Genomic DNA, 23,128 nt, shown 5'->3' on the forward strand with positions numbered 1-23,128 from the left:
TACAAGAATGTACTGACTCAGCTGAGTATGTTTTATATTCACAATTGAATGCTCACATTGATATGATTGACAAGCAAGAATATTCCATTGTCTGGGAAACTTAGAACCAATTGAACTGGAAGAATATAAGCATTAGGTATTTCAGTATACCTAATATAATGAACAGAGTTTGTGGACCAAAAAAAAAAAAAAACGATAATGGATTCTTCTGAATTATTATGCTCCTAGAGTTTGGGACTGTTTTGTTTTACTTTTAGCAAGTCATGGTGAGGGACCAGTGAGCTTTCAGAGGATGACTCAAAGAGTCTTGATGCTCTTCTGTTTTCCTCAAGAGCTGTGTGTGCATAATGAGCACCCCTCCAAAGGAGCAAGCTTTGCTTCACGCTGCCTTTTTCATCCTTGACAAAACTATCAGGCTTTTCTATCCTCCTACCTTAATGTTAAAAAAGATTCTCATTTTATAAATCGCACCAAAATAGAAATACATGATTCTTTTTTGCTATATCCTTAGAGTTACACGTACTTTTGCATAGGGCCAAGCCATATGTAAAAATGGATTTATTGAATTACCCAATAATAGCTAAAGTTGTAATGTAATTTTATTTATTTCAGAAAAATGATCAAATTTTCTTGAATGTCAGCTGTAAAAAATAAGATAGAAAAAGTTAATGAAATGATGAATGTGCTGTCCTGATGATTATGATACACATTAACATTTCTTCAATTCTCATTAACTAAATGTAATGTAATTTTAAAAATGTCTATTATGGCATTAATTTGTTAAAAAATTATTATGTAAATTACCTTGCATAAGAAATATTTTGCCTGGATGTTCTTTTTCCTCTCATTTATGAACTTAATGTGTTTAAAGTATACTGTCAGATTTGATAACATTTTTAGAAATAGTGAAATTTATTATTTTATGTTTAATTATTTGATTTTTAAATTTACAATTTTAAATAAATGGTTAGTATATTTTCTTATAATTACTTGATTGTTAGAAATGCTCTAAATGTTGTCTTATAGATATGAAACCGTACATACTATTAGTTTACCCTAGACTTGCTTTGTTATAATTAAAGCTATGCCATTAGTTTTAGGAATTTCTTCTTGTGTTTGAGGAAGACTCACCATGTGTTCCTTGATACTTTTTAGTTGATATGTGAACAAATAATTGTAGTAATAATAGACTTTAATACATGACAATTTTTGAAAGATGAGGAGAGAAAATGTAAACATTAGCAAATAAATGTTATTAAAGATTTAAAAATAAGTGATAGTATCTCTGAACACCTGTGGAGACACAGAACTGAAACCAGAAGCCAGCATCACTGCCATTATTTACACTATGGTCTCGGGCAGATCACATATCTTCTCTGGCCCATTTTTCTGATAAAATAAGTGTTTGAGGGCTAAAAGACATATCAAGTCTTTTTGTTGGTGAGGAATAATTGAGGTCAGTAAGATTTTCCATCAACTTCTTCATATGTGATATCTTTCAGAAATACTGCTGTAGATTTAAGTGATGGGAGGTTCTTCATGTTATCAAACTTTTGCTTACTCATAATTGGATAAATGAGTGCTGTAGATCAGACAGTGATGCATATAGCTTTTCTTTTTACCTACTTTTAGTGAATTTCTAAAAAACATATAATATTTAAAATTAAACCTGTTACTTTCAAGAATTACATGAGTGGCCTAAATGATCTGATTTAGGAGAGAAAGGTCCACATTTTTATGTCTCAGCAGTTCAGGGATAGATTAATTTAAAGAGGTGTTTTTCTTCTTCTCCCTCAGGGGGAATAGAAGATGCTGTTAAATGGACCAGAAAGCTTGTGAAGTTTTGCTATTGCCATTTACAAAGTATATGGGGTACTATACATTTAATTGGAAATGTTTTATATTAGTCATTAGTAGCTGGAGATAGCCTTCTGTTTTAACTGATAATACAAGTCCCATGCTTTTCTGCATACCATGGTATAAATGGTAGCTCACTGAGAAAAACTGATGAGGAGCCTAAAAATTAATGAGACATAAAAGCTTTTGACTCTGACCTTGAGATGCAATTTGGTATTTATGATGTTAAATCACTTGTCTTCTTCAGAGTAGAGAAAAAGCTGGTCTGTGTGGGAGGGATGTTCAGTTATGATTGAGAAGAAAGAACAGAGATGTTGAAACCTTTAGAAATAGTATATATAAAACAAAGTAAGTGTTACAAAATTCAATGCAGTATGCTAAAGTTCAAAGACTGTATAAATGTTGCCCCTCACCCAGAAAAGTATACAGTTGCTGTGCTGATGTGAATTTGTGTGAGGAAAATGAGTGTCCAAAGCTGCATAAATATTTGCACCCCTGTGAGAGTGTGAGAAAGTGTGTGTTTCATGTTGTGATTGATGGGACTGCTTTTATGCCCCTCTTTGAACTCTGAGCAGAAATTTTGGAGTGTCCTGAGGGTCTGTCTGCCTTTGTATGGCAGGAACTCTGTTTTCTTAGAAAATAGTAAGGAACACTGTTTGTACTCCCTTTGTTATAAAGGGGTACCTACAGTTTATTGGAATTGGGGAACTTGTAGAAAAATCACAAACTTTCTTCAATATCTTACAAGGAATACTAAGCTTTATTTTGAAATTTTGGCTATTGTGTTTCCCTTCTTCTGTAATTTTTTTAGTTTTGTTTTGAGTTAAGGAGTCCATAGTTTGACATATTTTGATATATGTGTGATGAAATTTGTGGATTCAGGTGGTGGGTAGTTTAATCTAATGCTTTATCTATTAAAAACAAAAAGCAATGAGGGCAAGGCAGATCTAAAATATTGTGTGATATATTTACTTGAATGCAATCATTGCTGCATGTTAGAGGCTTTCACTACTGAAGCAAGAAGTCTGATATATCAATCAGATTTCCGTGGTCATTTAAGTCAGAATTTTAGGACTGAAAGTATCAAATAATAAAAATGTTACATGTATGTAGTCTCCAAAATATACTATATAACTATTACTTCATAGAAATCTCAAAACAATATGGTAAAATAGGAAAACCATTAAAATTTGCACAGGAAAAATGATAATTTTAAAGCTCTTTCAGATAAATATTTGTGAAGTCATACTTCTGTGAAATACTCATGAGCTGACACATTATGTCACCTCTTCTTGCTTTCATATTCAGAGTGTGGTTTTGTTCCTCAGAAACAAATGTTTTTAAATTGTACATCTGGTTGCAGTGGGGCTAGCCAACACTCAAGTCTCCTGACTTCTTTCTTTTGTATTTTCTTAATGTTACTCTTCTAGAAACCCCTCTAAATATATTTTCAAAGCAGTCTTAATAAAACACACTTTGTACTTGGTTACCACAGCCATTTTGCAGGTACTTAAATCACAAATATTTGACCTCTATCAGATATTTCAGCTAGTGATGATGAGACTGTTAGTTATGTCACCTGATAAATTAAGAATAAATAGTATCAAAATAGTAACTACCATGTATTTTGGGGTAACACTTATCTTCCCTATATCTACATTTCTTCTCATGTATATATGTTATAAATGCATAGATACATAATTTTTCTCATTTTATACAAGTGGTAGTATGGCAAACCTATTAAAAAAGCAGATTATAGTTTTACTTAATATAATAAAGATAATTCTATATTAATGAATAAAGGTTTTTTTCCTCCCTTTATAGAAATGTATATATGTACATACTTGTATACATACAATTTTTGGTTAGTTTTATTTTGTTGAACAGATGCATGCAAATTTGTTCAGCAATCATAAGAGGTTAAATTTTGACTCTAGTGCCAGATCGTGAGGTTCAAATCCTGGTTTTACCACCTGCCAACTTTATAACCTTGAGGAATTTATGTAATCACTCCGTGCTTCAGTTTTCTCATCTTCAAAATAAATGTACTAATGATCACAATATGCCTATCTCATATGGCTGTATGAATATTATTTTGAGAATTAAATTAGTTAATATATGGAAAGCCACATTGCAGAGTATTTGCCATCTCCATTATTTTCATTATTACTATGTCTATTAATGATCACTATTGATGGACATGAGTCCGCTTTCAATATTTTTCTAGTACAAACATTGTTGCAATGAATAATCATATGCTTAGCTATATCTTACATGTGCAAGTATCACTGTTGGATTAATTTCCAGAGGTAAAATTGCATATCAAGTTGTGTGTGCATTTGTGCTTTTGCTGTTACAAGTTGACCCCATAGACTGTAGATATACACCACCAATGTGGGTAAGCTCTTCACTAATAGAATGTGTTATTAAACATCTGGATATTCAATGAGTGAAAAATGCTATTTTAGAAAAAGTTTTGCTTCATTTTCTTCTCATTATTAATGAAGGTAATATATGTTCATCTTTAAGAAAAATAATCTTTTCTTTCCTACACAAGCATTTAGACTCCAATTAACAAACTTATTTTAAACTTGCTTAATTTCCAGAATAATTATTAGAGAAAATGAGACTCTGTTTGAATAAATTCAATATGCCTGATATAAATATTGAGAATAGGATTTACATAGTTTCTCATGTGAATTCTTTATAAAAACCCTTCAAGGTAGGTAGTTTCATTCTCTTTGAGACATAGCACTATGTATACTACAGAATTAATCTGTCCAAAGTTCACACAGTAATTGTATGGACTAAGATTGTAGAGTGGATCAGTTTTATTCTGGAGCAAAAGACCTTTGTATTATACATCCCATGCTCACCAAGTGTGTCTGTGTGTGTGAGTGTGTGTGTGTGAGTGAGCGCGAGAGAGGTGGGAGAGGTAGTCTTTTTTTTTTTTTTTTCATTTATTTTTATTAGTTGGAGGCTAATTACTTCCCAACATTGCAGTGGGTTTTGTCATACATTGACATGAATCAGCCATGGAGTCACATGTATTCCACATCCCGATCCCCCTCCCACCTCCCGAAGTAGAGTCTTGAATTGAAAAGATAAGCATACATCAAGGCTGCATCTCGGCATCCCTAGAGCATGACTTTGAATAGGTTAACCTCTTGAAGCCTTCATCTCCCGCTGTATATCATATAATAACAACAATATACAGTATTTGTTTTTCTCTCTCTGACTTCACTCTGGCGGGGTTGTGGAGACAGTAGGATGAATGGACAAATAAGCACTACTATGTGTAACATAGAGAGCTGGTGAGCAGTTGCCATATAACCCAGGGAACCCAGCCTAATTATGGTTGTATTGTTGTATAGCAGAAACCAATGCAATATTGTAAAGCAACTTTCCTCCAATTAAAAAGTTATTTTAAAATGAGATAAATAACAACAATAATACAAGATTTTTCTAGAGCAAACAAAATGGTGCCAGAATTGTTACTGAAATTCTAAAGTTTCATATAAATATTTGCTTGATTACATAAGGCTTAGTAATTGAGTCCCTTGATTGTTGAGACCTACCATAGTTTTATGTTCTGTATATCTTCCTCAGGGCTTCCGAGGTAGCTGAGTGGTAAAGAATTTACCTTCCAATAGAGGAGACATGGGTTCGATCCCTGGGTGGGGAAGATCCTCTGGAGAAGGAAATGGCCACTCTTGTATTCTTGCCTGGGAAATCCCATGGACAGAGGAGCCTAGTGAGTTATAGTCCATGGGGTTGCAAAAGAGTAGTACATAACTTAGCATCTAAATGGCAACGTAGTATCTTACTTAAAAATGTGGCAAATGTTTGTTTTCAAACTTAAAAATATCCAGATCACACTGATTTGTTGCAGTGTTGTGGTAGTCAGAGAATATTGCTGTCAGTTCATTTTAGTTCAGTTGCTCAGTCGTGTCCAACCCTTTGGAACCCATAGACCATATCACACCAGGCCTCTTTGTCCATCACCAACTCCCAGAATCTACTCAAACTCATCTCCATTGAGTCAGTGATGCCATCCAACCATCTCATCCTCTGTCGTCCCCTTCTCCTCCTGCCCTCAATCTTTCCCAGCATCAGGGTCTCTTCAAGTGAGTCAGCTCTTCACAACAGGTGGCCAAAGTATTGGAGTTTCAGCTTCAGCATCAGTCCTTCCAAAGAACACCCAGGACTGATATCCTTTAGGATGGACTGGTTGGATCTCCTTACAGTCCAAGGGACTCTCAAGAGTCTTCTCCAACACCACAGTTCAAAAGCATCAATTCTTCAGTGCTCAGCTTTCTTTAGAGTCCAACTCTCACATCCATACTATGACTACTGCCGAAAAATCATAGCCTGACTAACGGACCTTTTGTTGGCCAAAGTAATGTCTCTGTTTTTTAAATCATATCAGTTGGTACAATAACGTTTCCTTCCAAGGAGCCTAAGCGTCTTTTTAATTCATAACTGCCCAGTCTCATCTGCCATGATTTTGGAGCCCAAACACAAAATAAAGCCTCAGCCACGCTTTCCCCATCTATATTGCCCCATGAGTGATGCGACCAGATGCCCCATATCTTAGTTTGAATGCTTAAAGCCTTTAAGCCCACCTTTTTCACTCCCTCTTTCACTCTTCATCAAGAGGCTCTATAGTTCTCATTTTCTGCCATTAAACGGCTAGTGTCATCTGCGCTATCTGGCAAGTTAGCTGATATTCTTCCTAGCAATCTTGCATTCCAGTTCCAGATTGTTCTTTCAGTCCAGCGTTTCTCATGAATGGACTCTGCCATTTAGCGTAAATAAGCAGATGCGGCTACAGGTGACAATATACAGCGTCTTGACGTACTCCGTTTCCGATTTGGCAACCAGTCTGTGTCCATGTCCAGTTCTAACTGTTGGCTTTCCTGACCTGCACATACTGTTTCTCGAGAGGAACAGGCTCAGGTGCGTCTGTATTCTTCCATCTCCTTTCAGAATTTTCCCACAGTTTATGCTGATCCACACAGTCATAAGGCTTTGACAACAAGTCAATAAAGCAGAAATAGATTATTTCTGGTAAATTCTCTTGCCTTCGATGCAAATCCATGGATGTTGATCGCCAATTTGATCTCTGAGTATCCTCTGCTTTTCTAAAGCCAGCTTGACCATCTGGAAGTTCACAGTTCACATATTGCCAAAGCCTGGCTTGGAGAATTTTGAGCATTACTTTACTAGCCTGTGAGATGAGTGCAGTTGTGTGGTAGTTTGAGCATTCTTTGGCATTTCCTTTCTTTGGGATTGGAATGAAAACTGACCTTTTCCAGTCCTGTGGCCACTGCTGAGTTTTCCAAATTTGCTGGCATATTGCATGCAGCACCTTCACAGCATCATCTTTCAGGATTTGAAATAACTCAACTGGAATTCCATCACCTCCACTAGTTTCTGTTCGAGTGATGTTTTCTACGGCCACTTGACTTCACATTCCAGATGCTGCGCTCTAAGGTGAGTGATCACACCATCGTGATTATCTGGGTCATGAAGATCTTTTTTGTACAGTTCTTCTGTGTATTCTTGCCAGCTCTTCTTAATATTTTCTGCTTCTGTTAGATCCATACCATTTCTGTCCTCTATTGAGCCCATCTTTGCATGAAATATTCCCTTGGTATCTCTAATTTTCTTGAAGAGGTCTCTAGTCTTTCCCATTATGTTGTTTTCTTCTATTTCTTTGCACTGATCACTGAGGAAGGCTTTCTTATCTCTCCTTGCTATTCTTTGGAACTCTGCATTCAAATGGGTATATCTTTCCTTTTCCCTTTTGTGCTTTTTACTTCTCTTCTTGTCGCAGCTATTTGTAAGGCCTCCTCAGACAGCCATTTTGCTTTTTTGCATTTCTTTTTCTTGGGGAGTGTCTTGATCACTGCCTCCTGTACAATGTCATGAACCTCCATCCATAGTTCATCAGGCACTCTATCAGATCTAGTCCCTTAAATCTGTTTCTCAATTCCACTGTATAATCATAAGGGATTTGATTTAGGTCTTACCTGAATGATCTAATGGTTTTCCCCACTTTCTTCACTTTAAGTCTGAATTTGGCAATGAGTTCATGATGTGAGCCACAGTCAGCTCCCGGTCTTGTTTTTGCTGACTGTATAGAGCTTCTCCATCTTTGGCTGCAAAGAATATAGTCAGTCTGATTTCGGTGTTGGCCATCTGGTGATGTCCATGTGTTGCTCTGGATGGTTACAAACTTTTGGGTATTGTTTACATAATAGCAACAAGAACAAGAATAGCAGCTAACCTTTATTCAACACTTGTGAAATGTCATGCACTGTCCTGGACCATTCAGTTGAATTCTTACACAGCTCTGTGTATGGCATTTACTGTTGTATCATGTCCATGTTTCAGATGACGATTTGAGACAGAGAGATTAAGTAGTTAGCTCTAGTCATACTCAGTTAACTGGAGAAGGAAATGGCAACCCACTCCAGTATCTTGCCTGGAGAATCCAATGGACAGAGGGGCCTAGTGGACAGTCCATGGGGTCACAAGAGTCGGATGTGATTTAGCGACCAAACCACCACCACCATACTCAGTTAGTAAGTGGCAGGACTATTTCTCCCTCAGAAGTTTAGCTCCAGATCATGATCTTTTCCCCCACTATTCCTTTCTGTCTCTCCGATACTTATGTATACAAGCAGTTTTCTCTTAACAAAATGTGCTGCTCTCCTATTAATTCTGTATCTCTAAAATCAGAGAGCGCGAAGCAGATGTACATAAAGCTAGTAGTATTCTGGTGTTCTACAGTAGAAATTGCAAAGGCTTACTTACCCTGGTATTTAATCAACCCAACTATTATTAATAATAAAATAGCTGTAAAACATCATGGTAGAATTGCAAGTTGCCTAGTGATTTCAGATCTAAGCTAACCTTTCAGAAGTGGAGGCATTTCTCCTCCATCTTCCCCAACGGATGGACCTCTATTCACATATCTTCAGGGCTGTGAATACCCTACAAGGTAGTTCATCCCATTTTCAATAAGGTAGTTCATTTCATTTTCTAGGTATTATGTTAATTTTTACACATAACCAAGCAGTACTCCTTCCCCTCACTTCCTTATATAGGCTCAAGTTCCATGCTACAAACAGAGCAAGTTTTCTACCTGTGGTACACACTAGACCTTCAACCATTTGTGAAAACAATCGTGTTTTCCCTGGTATTTTCTTATAAGGTCAGACATTCCCATTACCTTTCTAAACCTTTTGCTCAGCTTTTAGAGCCATCACCATCGCGGTCATTCCTCTTTGAATGAACTCTAATTTGTCAACTACTCTCTTAAACGGTGACATCAAGAATGTGTTCTGACTGGCTATGATCGCAGCTGGATCATTGCTTCCTTTAATCTGTATGCTAGGTATCTTCTTAATACAGAGAGTAGGTTGTTTGCCAATTTATCAGAGCATATTGAAAATGTGTTTGTGGCTTATAAAATATGTATTTGTGGGCACTGGAAATTGCACTATTATCCTAGCACATAGAAGCTAATGAGAAGTAATGGCATATAGTTGCTTCCTGTGTGTAAATGTCTAAATGACTTAAATATTGATTTTTCCCTTCAACTGCAGATCAAGCTTCCCAATGCTAAAGGTTCCTTATTTTAAAACAAATGCACGTATTCTTTGCCAGTCAGCAGTACAGTAAGTTCCTGTGGTAAGCTCAAATCATTAAAAAGCTCAAATAGGCATATCTAGTTTGGTTTGTTTTCTAGGACTGATTGAGATAATAGAGAGACCACTGAAGACCTACTTTAATAAGAACTGAAAGTTATCTCATGGAGTAGTATAAATTTTCCAAGTTTTTTTAATAACTTCTCCATCTATAAAATATTGAAATGATATATGACATAGAATTTGATTAAAATTCACAGATATTTATGTACTATCTACTGTCTGTGAGATACTTATGCAGAATACTGGAGGGAAACATTAAAACGTGAATAAGACCTGAATCCTGCCATCACTGTGACACTCCAAAAATGCTCAGATTTTAAAGTGCATGTAAAATTGTGAAATAAATATTATTAAGAAAATCCTCAAATTTTAAAGTGAATGTAAAATCATGAAATAAATATTATTAGGTCTTTTAGTGTGAAGTTTGTATATATTTAATTTTGAAAAGATACTAAAGCAGTATAGCATGTAACATTTATTAAAATATATTATGTGCTAAGTACTAGATGAGGAATTTAATGTGAATTTTCTCATTTCATCCTCAGAACAAAATTCTGAGGTAGGTGTAATTCAGCTCATTTAAGAGAAAATTAACTGAGACTCTGAAGGCATAAATAACTTTCCCAAAGGCCACACAGCAATTTAAAGGCAGAACCAGAATCCAAAATAAGATATGGAAAATCTCCAGGAATGGGTTTGATCTTTTGTGTGATTCAGAACTGACTCCTATATTAATAGACATGTCAGATAACTAACACAGCCCTTTATCTGTTCTTTCTGGAAGAAGATACTTAAAGGTATTTTATTAGCCTGTTGATTCTTCTCTGGGGTGTGACTTAGTTTCCACTGCACGTTTGGGAATCTTTTCTTCTAAAATTCATAATCAGCTTCTGCTCGTAATAAAGAATTACCTGCAGAGATCACGAATGAAAGAAGAAAGAAAAGGAGATAGTGGTAGATCAATTTAGCCTCAGGTCAAAATAATATTCCAAGATGTGTCCTGGCTTCTGCTTTTGGGGAAGTAAATTGACGACTATCTCAAAATAACCTCTTTTTAAATAATATAACCTAAAATTAATTGAACTTATTTAAACACACAGCACTTACAACCATAGTGTTGCTAAACATACAAACTGTTAGAATTGTCTATGAGCAAAAGGAAGGCTATGTTTATTATAATTGTTGCTATTTTTGCAATAAGAAGGGAAAAGATTATACAATAGTCATACTATCCAAAGTAATGAATATACTTAAAAGACAAAATACTTAAGCAGTAAGGGAAAGATTAACTAAAATTCTCATTCACATAGGAAATAGCAATGTTGGTAACTCCTTTTTACAGTGTTTTCATAAATTTTCCACAAGGATTGTATGTTTTGTTTTCATTCATTTGTCATTTATGTGAAAAGAGTAAGTATGTTTCTCTTTAACTTAATGGAACTTGGATTAAAATGGGTTCTGTTGTTTTAATCACATTAATGTTGTATATCATGAGGAAACAGTTTCTGTTTCCTTGGCAGAGAACTTTAAAGAAAAAAATTAAGCCCTAGTCAATAAGAAACTTATGTTTATATAAAACCATAATTTATGGTTTATTTGATTAGATCAATGTTTAACTATGTGTTACATGTATTTTTTGTACTGAATATTTACTCATAAATTAATCCAACCCACAGCAGGAGTACTAATAGAAGCTTCCATCCAAACATAATAAGTAAACAGAAGACAAGCAGCTGTTGCAAACATCCTATTTTTGAGACTGGGCCTAACAAAACAAAAAATAGTTCGGAGAATTGGCTGCTACCATACATGCACATCTGTTGAAACTGTACTATTTCAACTCAGTACTTGATCACTGCATGTCACAAGATAGCAAGTAGTTCTCTTAAGTCAGAGAACTTAGAGAAAACACTAAATGCTAATTTATGTTTGGGATGTTGTGCTTCTAAGCTCTTCATCTTCTATGTAATGTTTAGTGAATTTATTCATGAGATGTTTATATTTTTAAGTATCCTCCGTGGATCTAGGTGTTTGTCAAAATATATTAAGTAGAAAAAATTTAACCCATTTAATTGTAGTATTTAGTAATTTGACCTGGGGGACTTCCCTGGTGACCCAGTAGTTAAGACTCTGCGTTTCCACTGCAGGCAGCACCGATTCTATCCCTGGTCATATAAGATTCTGCATGCCACACAGTGCAGGCAAAAATCATTTTTTTTTTTTGATCCTTCAACTTTTAGTGTTCTTGTTCTAGGAAAACCACTAAGTGTCTGCTTTTCAGTTGCAACCAGAAATGTGCTTATCTGATCAAACTCTGATAATTCCTTTTGCTTTGAATCATAACTGAATATAGGGAAAATATAACTGGGCCTTGTTTTGTTACACAGGAGACAGAAAGCTTATGCTGAAGATAGGTAGGCATTATTCAAGTGAATAAATAATTAAACAAAAGTTCATATGGGAATCTCATATTGACTTCTTAATTCCTTGGGATGTATCTCTCACAATTACTTTGTCTTTCCTCTGCCAATGAGAACACTGTAAAAATATCTCTCGGCAGTATTTGATGGGAAACACTGTATATGAATACTGGCTAGGAGGTAGGTTGTGAGAATTTGGAAGGCATGGTGAGAGTTAGGAAGAATAAATGAGCTTAGGTAGTTCCATACGGAGTTGAAGGACTGTGCCGCGGGGACACTGATCGGTCAATGAGTGAGTGTTACACTAAGGGATGGGCTTCCTTTGGTGGCTCAGATGGTAAAGAATCTACCTGCAATGTGGGAGACCTGGATTCGATCCCTGAGTCAGGAAGATCCCCTGGAGAAGGGATAGGCTACCCACTCCTGTATTCTCGCCTGTGAACCCTCTGGGCAGAGGAGCCTCGCAGGCTGCAGTCCCCGGGGTCATAAAGAGCTGGACGTGACTGAGTGACTCAGCATCACGCACAGTGAGGGGGTCTCCTGCGGCCGCCACAGAGCTCTGTCCTCGGCCCCATCGCATCATGATTTTTGTCACTGCTTTGAACTTACGTGTGAACATTATTTTTTAATTTATTATATTTTTGAATTAATTTTTATTGGCATGTAGCTGATTTATAATGCTGGGCTAGTTTCTGCTTACAGCACAGTGAATCTCTCATACACATACATATATCCACTCTTTTTTAGGTTCTGTTCCCGTGCAGGTCATTACAGAGTATTGGGTAGAGCTCTCTGTGCTATATAGTAGGTTCTTATCATCTATTTTATATGTAGTAGCATGTATGTCTCAATCCCATCTCACGATTTACACCCCCCCTTACTCCCATATAAACATAAGCTTGTTTTCTACATCTGTGACCCCATTTCTGTCTTGTAAATAAGTCATTTGTACAATTTTTTTTTTTAGATTCCACATACAAGCAATATCACATGATGTTAATCTTTCTCTGTCTTACTTCCTGTATGAACTTTAGATGATACCAAGTACAAAGGAATGCAAAATTATCTTATCAGGTTGAAAGTGACCAAGTCTAAAAGGAAAAAGTTCAGAAGCAAGGTGAGAGGGAGATGGGCAGGGGGAGATATAAAATGAGGAAAGAGGGCAGGAAAAGCAAGCAGAAAGGGGGAAAAGGAAAAAAAGAAAGGGAGAAATAAGGCAGGCAGAAAGTAAAATTCCTCAAGAGTTCCCCCCCCCCCCATGTTTCTCCTGGAATACATAAAGAAGGTTCTTCCCTTCCAAAGCAACATTTCTAGAATGCATTATCTCCATCTGACACCCACCACTCCAAGTCCACTTTCTATGTATTAAAGATGATGTAACTTTATGATGTCTCATGTAAATTCTGTTTGTTTTCTAATTTAGCATCCTCTTGCATCTGGTCTATTCTAGTAATTATTGTACTATAAAATTAAAAGACACTTACTTCTTGGAAGGAAAGTTATGACCAACCTAGACAGCATATTAAAAAGCAGAGACATTACTTTGTCAACAAAGGTCCGTCTAGTTAGGGCTATGATTTTTCCAGTAGTCATGTATGGATGTGAGAGTTGGACTATAAAGAAAACTGAGCGCTGAAGAATTGATGCTTTTGAACTGTGGTGTCAGAGAAAACTCTTGAGAGTCCCTTGGACTGCAAGGAGATCCAACCAGTCCATCCTAAAGGAGATCAGTCCTGGGTGTTCATTGGAAGGACTGATGCTGAAGCTGAAACTCCAATACTTTGGCCACCTGTTGTGAAGAGCTGACTCATTTGAAAAAACCCTGATGCTGGGAAGGATTGAGGGCAGGAGGAGAAAGGGATGACAGAGGATGAGATGGTTGGATGGCATCACCGACTCAATGGACATGGGTTTGGGTAAACTCTGGGAGTTGGTGACGGACAGGGAGGCCTGGTGTGCTGCGGTTCATGGAGTCGCAAAGAGTTGGACACGACTGAGCGACTGAACTGAACTGAAAGGAGAGAATGTGCTCTCATTGCAATGTTCTAAATGTATGGAAGAACAGAACAAGTCCTGAAGTAGGACACTTCTGTTTTGAAAGAGATCTCCGTGAATGAATGAAGTAGTAAACACTTAAACAGGAAGTCCCTTTTCTGAGTTTAAAGCTCTGGGACTTGGAATCTAGAAAGATAAATCACCTGCCCACTTTGTGATACTAAATTGAAATTGACAGGTATGTTTCATTTATCTTGCTCAATATTACAAAGCCTTTCCCTCCTTTGATTTTAGTATATCCCTCCTGAAATATTTGCTCTGGTAAGAAAAGCAAATATTGGGTTTTACGCCCCACTTCATGAAGTAAGAATGATGATATTCTAACATCAGAGAACCAAATATTCCAGGCTTATTTTTCTGAGAAAAAATTTCCTTGCAGATAGATTGTCCTCCGTAGATCATCCATTCTTCACCCCTCAATTCATTCGTATTTCTTGAATTGGGGGAAAAAGAGAACACACAAAACTTAATACAAAATACTTTCATAAAGCTTAGCTTTATGAATTAACTTCAGCCTTTTCCACTCATGAGGGAAAACTTTCCTGCTTCATTAAATCTTTAATGCAATGCGCTGCCTGCACACTACATTATTATGTGTGACATTAGGTTATATATTGCATAGTAGCTATAATGTTACTTGCAATCAAGCTGTTTCTTTCCCCTGAAGGTAGAATTAAAACAGGTCCTCGTGGGAAACAGCTACTTGTGTCGCTGTCTTCTTAATGGGGTGAAATTGAGGATCAAGAGAGCGAAGGGCTTAGCACTGAACCATCTCCAGGAAGGGATGGGTGCTGCTCCTTGGTCTTGCGGTGCCTTTGCAACTTGATATCTGAATCTCCGCAGAGAGAATTTTACTTCATAGATAAGTGAAAAAGTGAAAATGTTAGTTGCTCAGTTGTGTCCGACACTCGGCGACCCCATGGACTGTGGTCCACCAGACTCCTCTGTCCACAGAATTTTCCAGGTAAGTATACTGAAGTGGGTACCCATTCCCTTCTCCAGGGGATCTTCCCCACCTAGGAAGAGATTGAACTGGGATCTCCTGCATTGCAAGCATATTCTTTACCCTCTAAGCCACCAGGGAAACATAATTAAGGGGAAAAGTAAAAGGCTAGGTCTCTGGGGACTCCTGTGGAATGAAATATCTTCATTAAATTCACTTTCTCTTTGTATTTAAAAGAGATACAGTTTTCATCTCTGGGAAATATAGTCTAATCCATCCAGTACGTATAACAATTGCCCTAAAGTAAACTGGAATTGCACTTATTTCTACCTGTGGGAAAGCAAATATTTCTAGCTAATAGATGATGACAACTTGGTTTTTAATAGCCAGAGAAAATGAAATCTATTCTCTGTACATGGAGTGCTTCATAAAATTAGAGAAATCAATGTTGTCCCCAAGATGAACTAATATGAAGATGTCAAATATAAAACTGATAATTAAGTTTACAAAGTCCAAAACTGTGGAAAGCTTAAGTTACGCACAGTACACATAACTCAACAATGTTGTGTGATGTATTGTTAGGATTCTTTATTGCTGTGGGATGAGTTGGTTCATACAGAGTTCTGTGTGTTTTTGTTTTTTTAATCCTTTAGCTCTTTCACCACTTGTGGCTGCTGCTGATGTCTTGGTAGATTTTAAGAACATCACTGAAAGAGCTTCTTCTTCCTAGTCTTCTGTCCAGCGGGATATTTTCCAGGCAAAGAAAGAAAAGCAGCATTTCAGTGGTCAGAGAGCTATAAGAATGAGAATTTCAGCAGAAAAATTACCTTAAGTAAATATCAGTAGCAGAATGGATATAAAAATAGGCTAGATTGGGAATTCCAAAACTTTTTCAACTTGTGGTTCTCTTCAGTTCAGTCGCCCAGTCGTGTCCGACTCTTTGTGACCCCATGGACTGCAGCACACCAGGCCTCCCTGTCCATCACCAACTCCCGGAGCTTACTCAAACTCATGTCCACTGAGTCGGTGATGCCATTCAACCATCTCATCCTCTGTCATCCCCTTCTCCTCTTGCCTTCAATCTTTCCCAGCATCAGGGTCTTTTCCAATGAGTCAGTTCACTTAGCATCTCCATATTTTTTTCACATTGCCTTCTAGATCAACTGAAATGTGCCACAGTAGTTAGGGCTGAACAACAATAAATATTTGTAATTTAGCAACTTAGCAGTCGTTAAAAAATAATGCACATAAATTTAAACAATATGATAATTTCTTTTCTTCATAAATTACTGCAGTTACTTACTAATGGGATTTTTCTTGATGAGTAATATTCAAATTCTCAAAACCTAGAATCAGATGAGACCCTGCTACCCTTATTTTCTGTTACACATTAATTTTTGTACAACACTTGGTTTTTATTCACAACATTCACTGAAAACTTTCCTTAACAAAGATATGACATGACTGAAAATGCAAGTAAACAAAAACATAGCTCAAAATTTTGAGACTATCCCCTGGAGGAATACAGTATTATCTGTTAAAAGTGTGAACTACCCAGAGCTAGTTGCTTATGTGGTGTCCAATAGCTACATAGCATTTCTCTGTTTCCTTCAAACATTTGTAGCATCCCCCTGTGCCTTTGTGAGTTTACTGCAGTGCTCTGGGGCATCTGTGTGCGGAGCTGGTGAACAGGGCGCTAGATAGATCCTACAGTGTATTGAAATTGCACAGAAACGTCAATGATACGGCAGATCTCAGGGCCACTGCAAGTTCTTCATTAAGGAAGTGCAACAACAGAAGTAATTGTTGATAAAACTTTCCCCAACAAGACTAAAGTCAGAGAATTGAATTTGAATGCTTGATGAGGACCTAGTGAGTGTGATATAGCAATGGGAACAGAAAGTTAGACAAGAAGCATCTCAAGGAATAGGATTGAGGCACTAATCTGATATAAATAATAGAGTGAAAACAGTATTATGTAATATCTATAGTTTCCACTTTACAACAGAGAAATGAAGCAATGGCTTGACTCATGTGACTCATGGAGGTTGGCAAAATAGTTGTTTGTTTCCTGGGAAGAGCCAGATAATAAACTTTGGGTATTCTGAGTATTTGATATGTTATCAAACAATCATTCAGTACAGAACTGTTAGAGGCTGAACTGTCCCCCTGAAATGCACATGTTGAAGTCCTAATTTGAAGAAAGGATCCTTTATTCTGATTAAGCTAAAACGGGGCACTTAACGTGGTCCCTGATACACTATGAATTTTCCTTATAAGAGGAGGAAATGAGGACATAGGCAGACACAGAAGGAAGATCGTGGGAGAACACAGCAGAAAGAGGACCATCTATAAGCCAAGGTGAGGGGCCTAAGAGGAAACCAGCCTTGCTGACATCTTTCCTTTTCTCTGATAGGCAAGAAGTAGATTCATTAATGTAGAATGCTACTGATTGATGCAAGTGGGCAGCTGAGGGCGGTTCTCCCAGCTGACACCTTGAGCTCGGGTTTCTGTTGTTTTCCCAGTTTGGGGACCTTTGTTATGGCACCATGACCAGATTCATGCAGGAATGTGGGTCAGGATGGGAGATACAGACTGAGAAACCAGAGCTGAACACAGTTCAATCCATGAGAGGAATGGAAAGTCAGTAAGAAAGGATAACCAAAAAAGGGAGGGAATCTTAGAAACAGCCGTATACTGAGTACATATATAATAAAAGAAAAATGTATTTATAGTGGAGACAGAGGTACCTCTGTCATACTCCAGAGAAAGAAGTATCAGAGAAGTTTAGTGCAGTAGAAAACCAAGGAGTCAAGAATCTCAAGAATTATCACACATCACATGGAACTGAACAAAAGCCCGTCCGTGGTTGCCAGATAGAGCTGGTAAATGACTTTTCAAGACATACTGTTAGTGAAGTTCTAAGTGTGGAAAGCAGGCTGCAGTAGATCAAATAAGTAAGGTTGGATGAGTAGAAGTAAAGAAAATGAAGTAATACCCCATACTTGAGAGTTTGACAGCAAAACTAACAAATGCCCAGAGATAATAGCTAGCGGAGACAATAAAGTCAGTTGATGACTTGCAGCTCTGTGCACATTTGATTTGATGGAGATAGTGAAGACTGGGACATTCAAGGAATTATTGAAGGGTGGAGAAGCAAGCAGGTGAAAGAGCCAAGTCAATATGGCATTTGGAGTATGGAGCAGAATATAGATGGAGAAGACAGAGAAGCCTTCATCCAAAGCTATATTTGAAAGGACAACTTATAGCTTTTCCCCCAGAAAACAAATATTCCATAGGAAAGAAGTTTTTATAACTTTATTTAATTGGGCTCCAAAATCACTGCAGATGGTGACTGCAGCCATGAAATTAAAGGACACTTGCTCCTTGGAAGAAAAACTATGACAAGCATAGACAACCTATTAAAAAGCAGAGACATTACTTTGCCAACCAAGATCCATCTAATCAAAACTATGTTTTTTTTTAGTAGTTATGTATGGATGTGAGAGTTGGACCATAAAGAAATCTGAGCACCAAAGAATTGATGCTTTTGAATTGTGGTGTTGGAGAAGACTCCTGAGAGTCCCAGGACTGCAAGGAGATCAAACCAGTCAATCCTAAATGAAATCAGGCCTGAATATTCATGGGAGGAACTGATGCTAAGTCTGAAGCTCCTATACTTTGGCCACCTGATGCAAAGAGCTGACTCATTGGAAAAGATCCTGATTCTGTGAAAGATTGAAGGCAGAAGGAGAAGGGGACAACAGAGGACGAGGTGGTTGGATGGCATCATGGACTCGATGGACATGAATTTGAGCAATACTCCAGGATATGGTGAAGGACAGGGAAGCCTTGTGTGCTGCAGTCCATGGGGTCGCAGAGAGTCAGACACGACTGAGTGACTGAACAACAAATAACTGACTTGTTACAAAGACTGTCTCCAGTGATATGAACCCTTTGGGGAAGACGCATTAGCTGGAAACAATACTAAGAAATGCTTGGTTTCATTTCTTATAAAGAGATTATTATCCAGTTGATGGATAAATAGAAGCAAAGTTTTGTTGTGGTTCAGTCACTCAGTCATGGCCAACTGTTTGCAACCCCATGGACTGCAGCATGCAAGCCTTCCCTGACCTTCACCATCTCCCAGAGCTTGTCCAAACTCTTGTCCATTGGGTCAGTGCTGCCATCCAACCGTCTCATCCTCTGTCATCCTCTTTTCCTCCTGCCTTCAGCCTTTCCCAGCATCAGGGTCTTTTCTAATGAGACGGCTCTTCGCATCAGGTGGCCAAAGTACTGGAGCTTCACCTTCTGCAGAGAATAAATAATTAACCCTAGGAGGTGTGCTAAGTCATTCAATATGTCGGACTCTTTGCCAGCCCTGTGGACTGTAGCCCGCCAGGCTTCTCTGTCGATGGGATTTTCCGGGCAAGAATACTGAAGTGGGTTGCCATTTCTTCCTGCAGGGTATCTTCCTGACCCAGGGATCAACGCATCTCCTGTATTGCAGGCAGGCTCTTTGCCACTAAGCTACCCAGGAAGCCCTATTCCTCAGAGATGCAGTTTTTCAATTAAAGGATGATGTTAAAACAAGCTTTTTAAAAAATTACTTAAATAAGTACTTGACTAAGTAGTTATATAGAAATATATCATCAGTATATACCTTAGGGTGAATGAAATAGACAATGATTTTAATATTATGGAAATGAACACTTGTAGCTTGGGGAAAAAACATCTGGTAACAATATCATGCATCTATTTAAAATTGCCTGTTATTTCACAACCTAGGTGGAAGCAAAAAAGATTCACTCATGAAAACTGTTAGATGATTAAAAAACCAGTTCTAATGATGCCTAAGCATGAATATCAGAGATGCATGAAAGAGTATAGAAAAAAGTTGTTTAATGAAATATGAATGAGAAAGCAATCTCTCATTAGCATTACTACTATTACTATAAGCCCTCAGGTGAACAGGTTGAACGAATTCTGCTCCATTGTTTGTGCTATATATTATTGACCTGTAAAAGGCCCCTCTCTTTTTCTATGTAGTTATTTGTTATTTCCCCCCCATTTCTACCCTCATTACTTTCTCAGTGTTATATTACTTTATATGACTTTGTTATAAGTAGGTATGGAAAATACACTGATAATCAAATGTTGTAACAAATCAAACATTTTTCTTTTCATGTTGAGTCTCAACATCTGGGATATTCAGATTACATTTTGGCTCTGTTCTTTGGCAAAATGGGAGTTACCTTTAAGTTTCTTAAATTGAGTTAAGGAAATTAAGAATTAATTTACCTTGATCTTTTTCTTTTTTTAAGGAAACCTGTTCTGGAGGGATAATAGCATGTAATCTAAATTTTAATAATCAAAATACATTTAGAAGCTCAAAAGTTTGCGACATTATATATCTGTCCCAATGTCTTTTCCAAACTCATCCCTACCTCCTATTAAATATTTTTATTAATTTAGGAAATTCTGAATGATTAAGTCCTCTTTGAAATATATGAAACATTCTTTGCTGATGCCTTTCTGGACTCCCATCATTAAGAAAATGTCTGGTTGATTTTTGAACAAGCATGTTTTGTGTAATTTTGGAAGCTTATCTTAATAGAACCAAAAACTTTTACATAGATTCACACCTCATTACTCACAGTAATGCCAAGTGCTGTAGTCCAGGCAGATATTTATTATTTTAGATATGAAAAGACATTAGAATAGGGCTATTTTTCAGTGGAGCAGGGAAATAAAAGTTTTCTGAATTTTTGTTCCTTATAGAGCTCTCTGTAATGAGCTCTTAGAAGACATTGAGAAGCTGTGATTTAAAAACCTTGTTTAATCAGCCATGGCGAGCTGTGTTCTATTCCCAATGGAACAACTCTGAAAGGAATCTGGGTTCCTCCTCTTCCACCCGGAGCATCACCAGGAGTGGCTTTGTGGTCAGGGTCTGCCATGAGAAGCCACAGAGAGCCCAGGGCTGCGAAGCTCGGCCTCTGCTTGTCAGTAAGGAGGAAACGGCAGGATACAAATCATCAGCTTTGTTTTGAGTGTCTATTTACAATGCTGGGGTGGAACTTTTTAGAAAAGCACTGCAACATTTGCATCGTCTGTCATTCAAGTTCCAATGTTGATTCCTGTCCTGTAAATGATCTTGCTTTCCTGTTTTTTTTTTTTAATCCTTTGTACAAGGTTACTGTCAATGTCAGCAAATATAAACCTCAAGCATACATTGTATGGGGTTCAGCATGCATGTTGGAAGGAAAGAATTTTGTGTAATGAAAAAGGATGACAGCATTCATTCACACCAAGCATATTTGATTGCACAAGGGAAAGTGTATCTTCTTTGGGAATTTTGATTAAATTTTATCATGATATAAAATTTGCTGCTTTATTTCTTTTTCTTTGACCAACAGCATTCTCCAGCATAGCTTATAGTCTAGGTAAAGCACCTGTGAAATGGAGTGATGTCTTTGTTGGAAGCGTTCAGACCCACAGAAAGTGAGTGACCCTCGGCGATGAGTAGAAATCTCCCAGTTTTAGCAAAGATCCTTCTCTGTTTGGGAATTGTAAAGCTCAAGCTACACACTAGGAAAAATGACAGGAGGGGCTGTGTTTGGTTCCCTGGAAATTAACCTATTTCAGCAAGCCTGCAATACAAGGAAAAAGAATGCATGAATTTACATGTGTGTCAGGCTTGCCATTGATAGGTAAGGTTCGTATAAAGGTTACTCCTAAAGAAATGTCTATCATTCTCAATCCGCACACTCATGATTTCTGTTTCTTCCAAATCCTGCCCTCCAGAACAATAAAATAATTTAAAAATAATAAGCACAGCATGGTTTAATAGCCCATCTCCTGTCCTGTAATGATGACGCATCTTCTCTCTTGTAGCTAACAGCAGCTGGAGGACAGTTGATGTTTACCGTATCATATGACCTTGAAGAAGCAAACGAAGATGCAGAACACACACTCCAGCTTATGGTTATTTTAGAGGTAGAGTATGGGAAGTGTCATTTATGTTTAACTGCTTTACACTCATGTAATCTGAGGTTATCCTTCACTAACTAGTTTAACATTCATTTATGCACTACTAGAGAAAAATATTGTATCTTGGGAATTTTTTCCTGCCATTCACTCTGAAACATATCTAGAAGACTGAACATAGGTTTTGGGTTCCAATGGTAAAGGGGATTTTTAGAGCAAACTTGAAATTTAAGTTTAAAACCTAATGACCATGTTCCCCAGAATATAAGGATACCAAAAGTGTTTGAGCAAATGGCTGATTTATGTAGTTGTAGTTTTTCCATCTCTCCTTGCTTCCAAGTAGATTTTATTGTTTATACCTTTGTTTATATTATGTAGAAGTCAATGGAAAAAGGGAAACTTACCTGTTTAGGTACAGTTGAATCTTGACTTCAAAACTCTCTTAACTAAGAAAAATATAGGAGAAACTGCTTTGAGCATTTGGAGGGACACAGGCGGTTCCCAAAGGCTAGAAGCCTAAAGTTATCACATAAAAGCCTCCTTCCTTTCTCATATTCTTCCTTTCTTCTCCTCTGCTCACACAAAGGCACACACTTCATGCATATTTATGGGTCCAAAGGGATCTATGTTGATTTAGCATGGGGCTCTGTTGTTGTTTTGGTCTTGAAATGTTCATGCGTGAGAATCAATATTAAAAAAAGTCTTTCCCCAAAATGAATGTTTCCAGTATTAGGTGAAGTGATCTGAGTGATATATATCATTACATATGTGTGTGTGTATGAAAATAGAAGTATGTCATGGAATTCCTTTGAGATAAAAGGGGTTCTCTAAATGTAAAATATTGAGAAGCTATATATTATTAATATGAATGAACTAAGATAAAAGGTTAACCCAAATGATAATAATGCCATTATCTGATTGTAATCATGAAACAGTAGGATTTTTTCCTGTTTCTTTTTTCCCCAGATTGAAGAGTCCCTTAAAACAATAGCTTCATACACTGTTTTAACTTTTCTTCCCCATTTTCCTATATAATCCGCATTCACCATAAAATAGTATATCTGAAATATTTGGTTTTGCGCACTTCTATAAAATTGATGTATTTGTTTATAATCATATATATCTAGACTTACCAAGTATTAATT

The 23,128-nt window shown here is 37.1% G+C and overlaps 1 protein-coding gene across 7 annotated transcripts in view; it reads left to right on the plus strand.

Annotated features, from left to right (window-relative positions):
* The window catches only part of LAMA2 (laminin subunit alpha 2), a 693,967-nt gene that overhangs the window by 374,988 nt on the left and 295,851 nt on the right, over positions 1–23,128 (plus strand). For all 7 annotated transcript variants that reach the window (XM_043457137.1, XM_043457138.1, XM_043457134.1 and 4 more), the window contains one exon: positions 21,891–21,992. In XM_043457137.1, the coding sequence (XP_043313072.1) occupies positions 21,891–21,992 (102 nt within the window). The remainder of the gene's footprint in view (positions 1–21,890; positions 21,993–23,128) is intronic.

This window comes from Cervus canadensis, chromosome 33, assembly GCF_019320065.1.
Source record: "Cervus canadensis isolate Bull #8, Minnesota chromosome 33, ASM1932006v1, whole genome shotgun sequence".
NCBI lineage: Eukaryota > Metazoa > Chordata > Mammalia > Artiodactyla > Cervidae > Cervus > Cervus canadensis.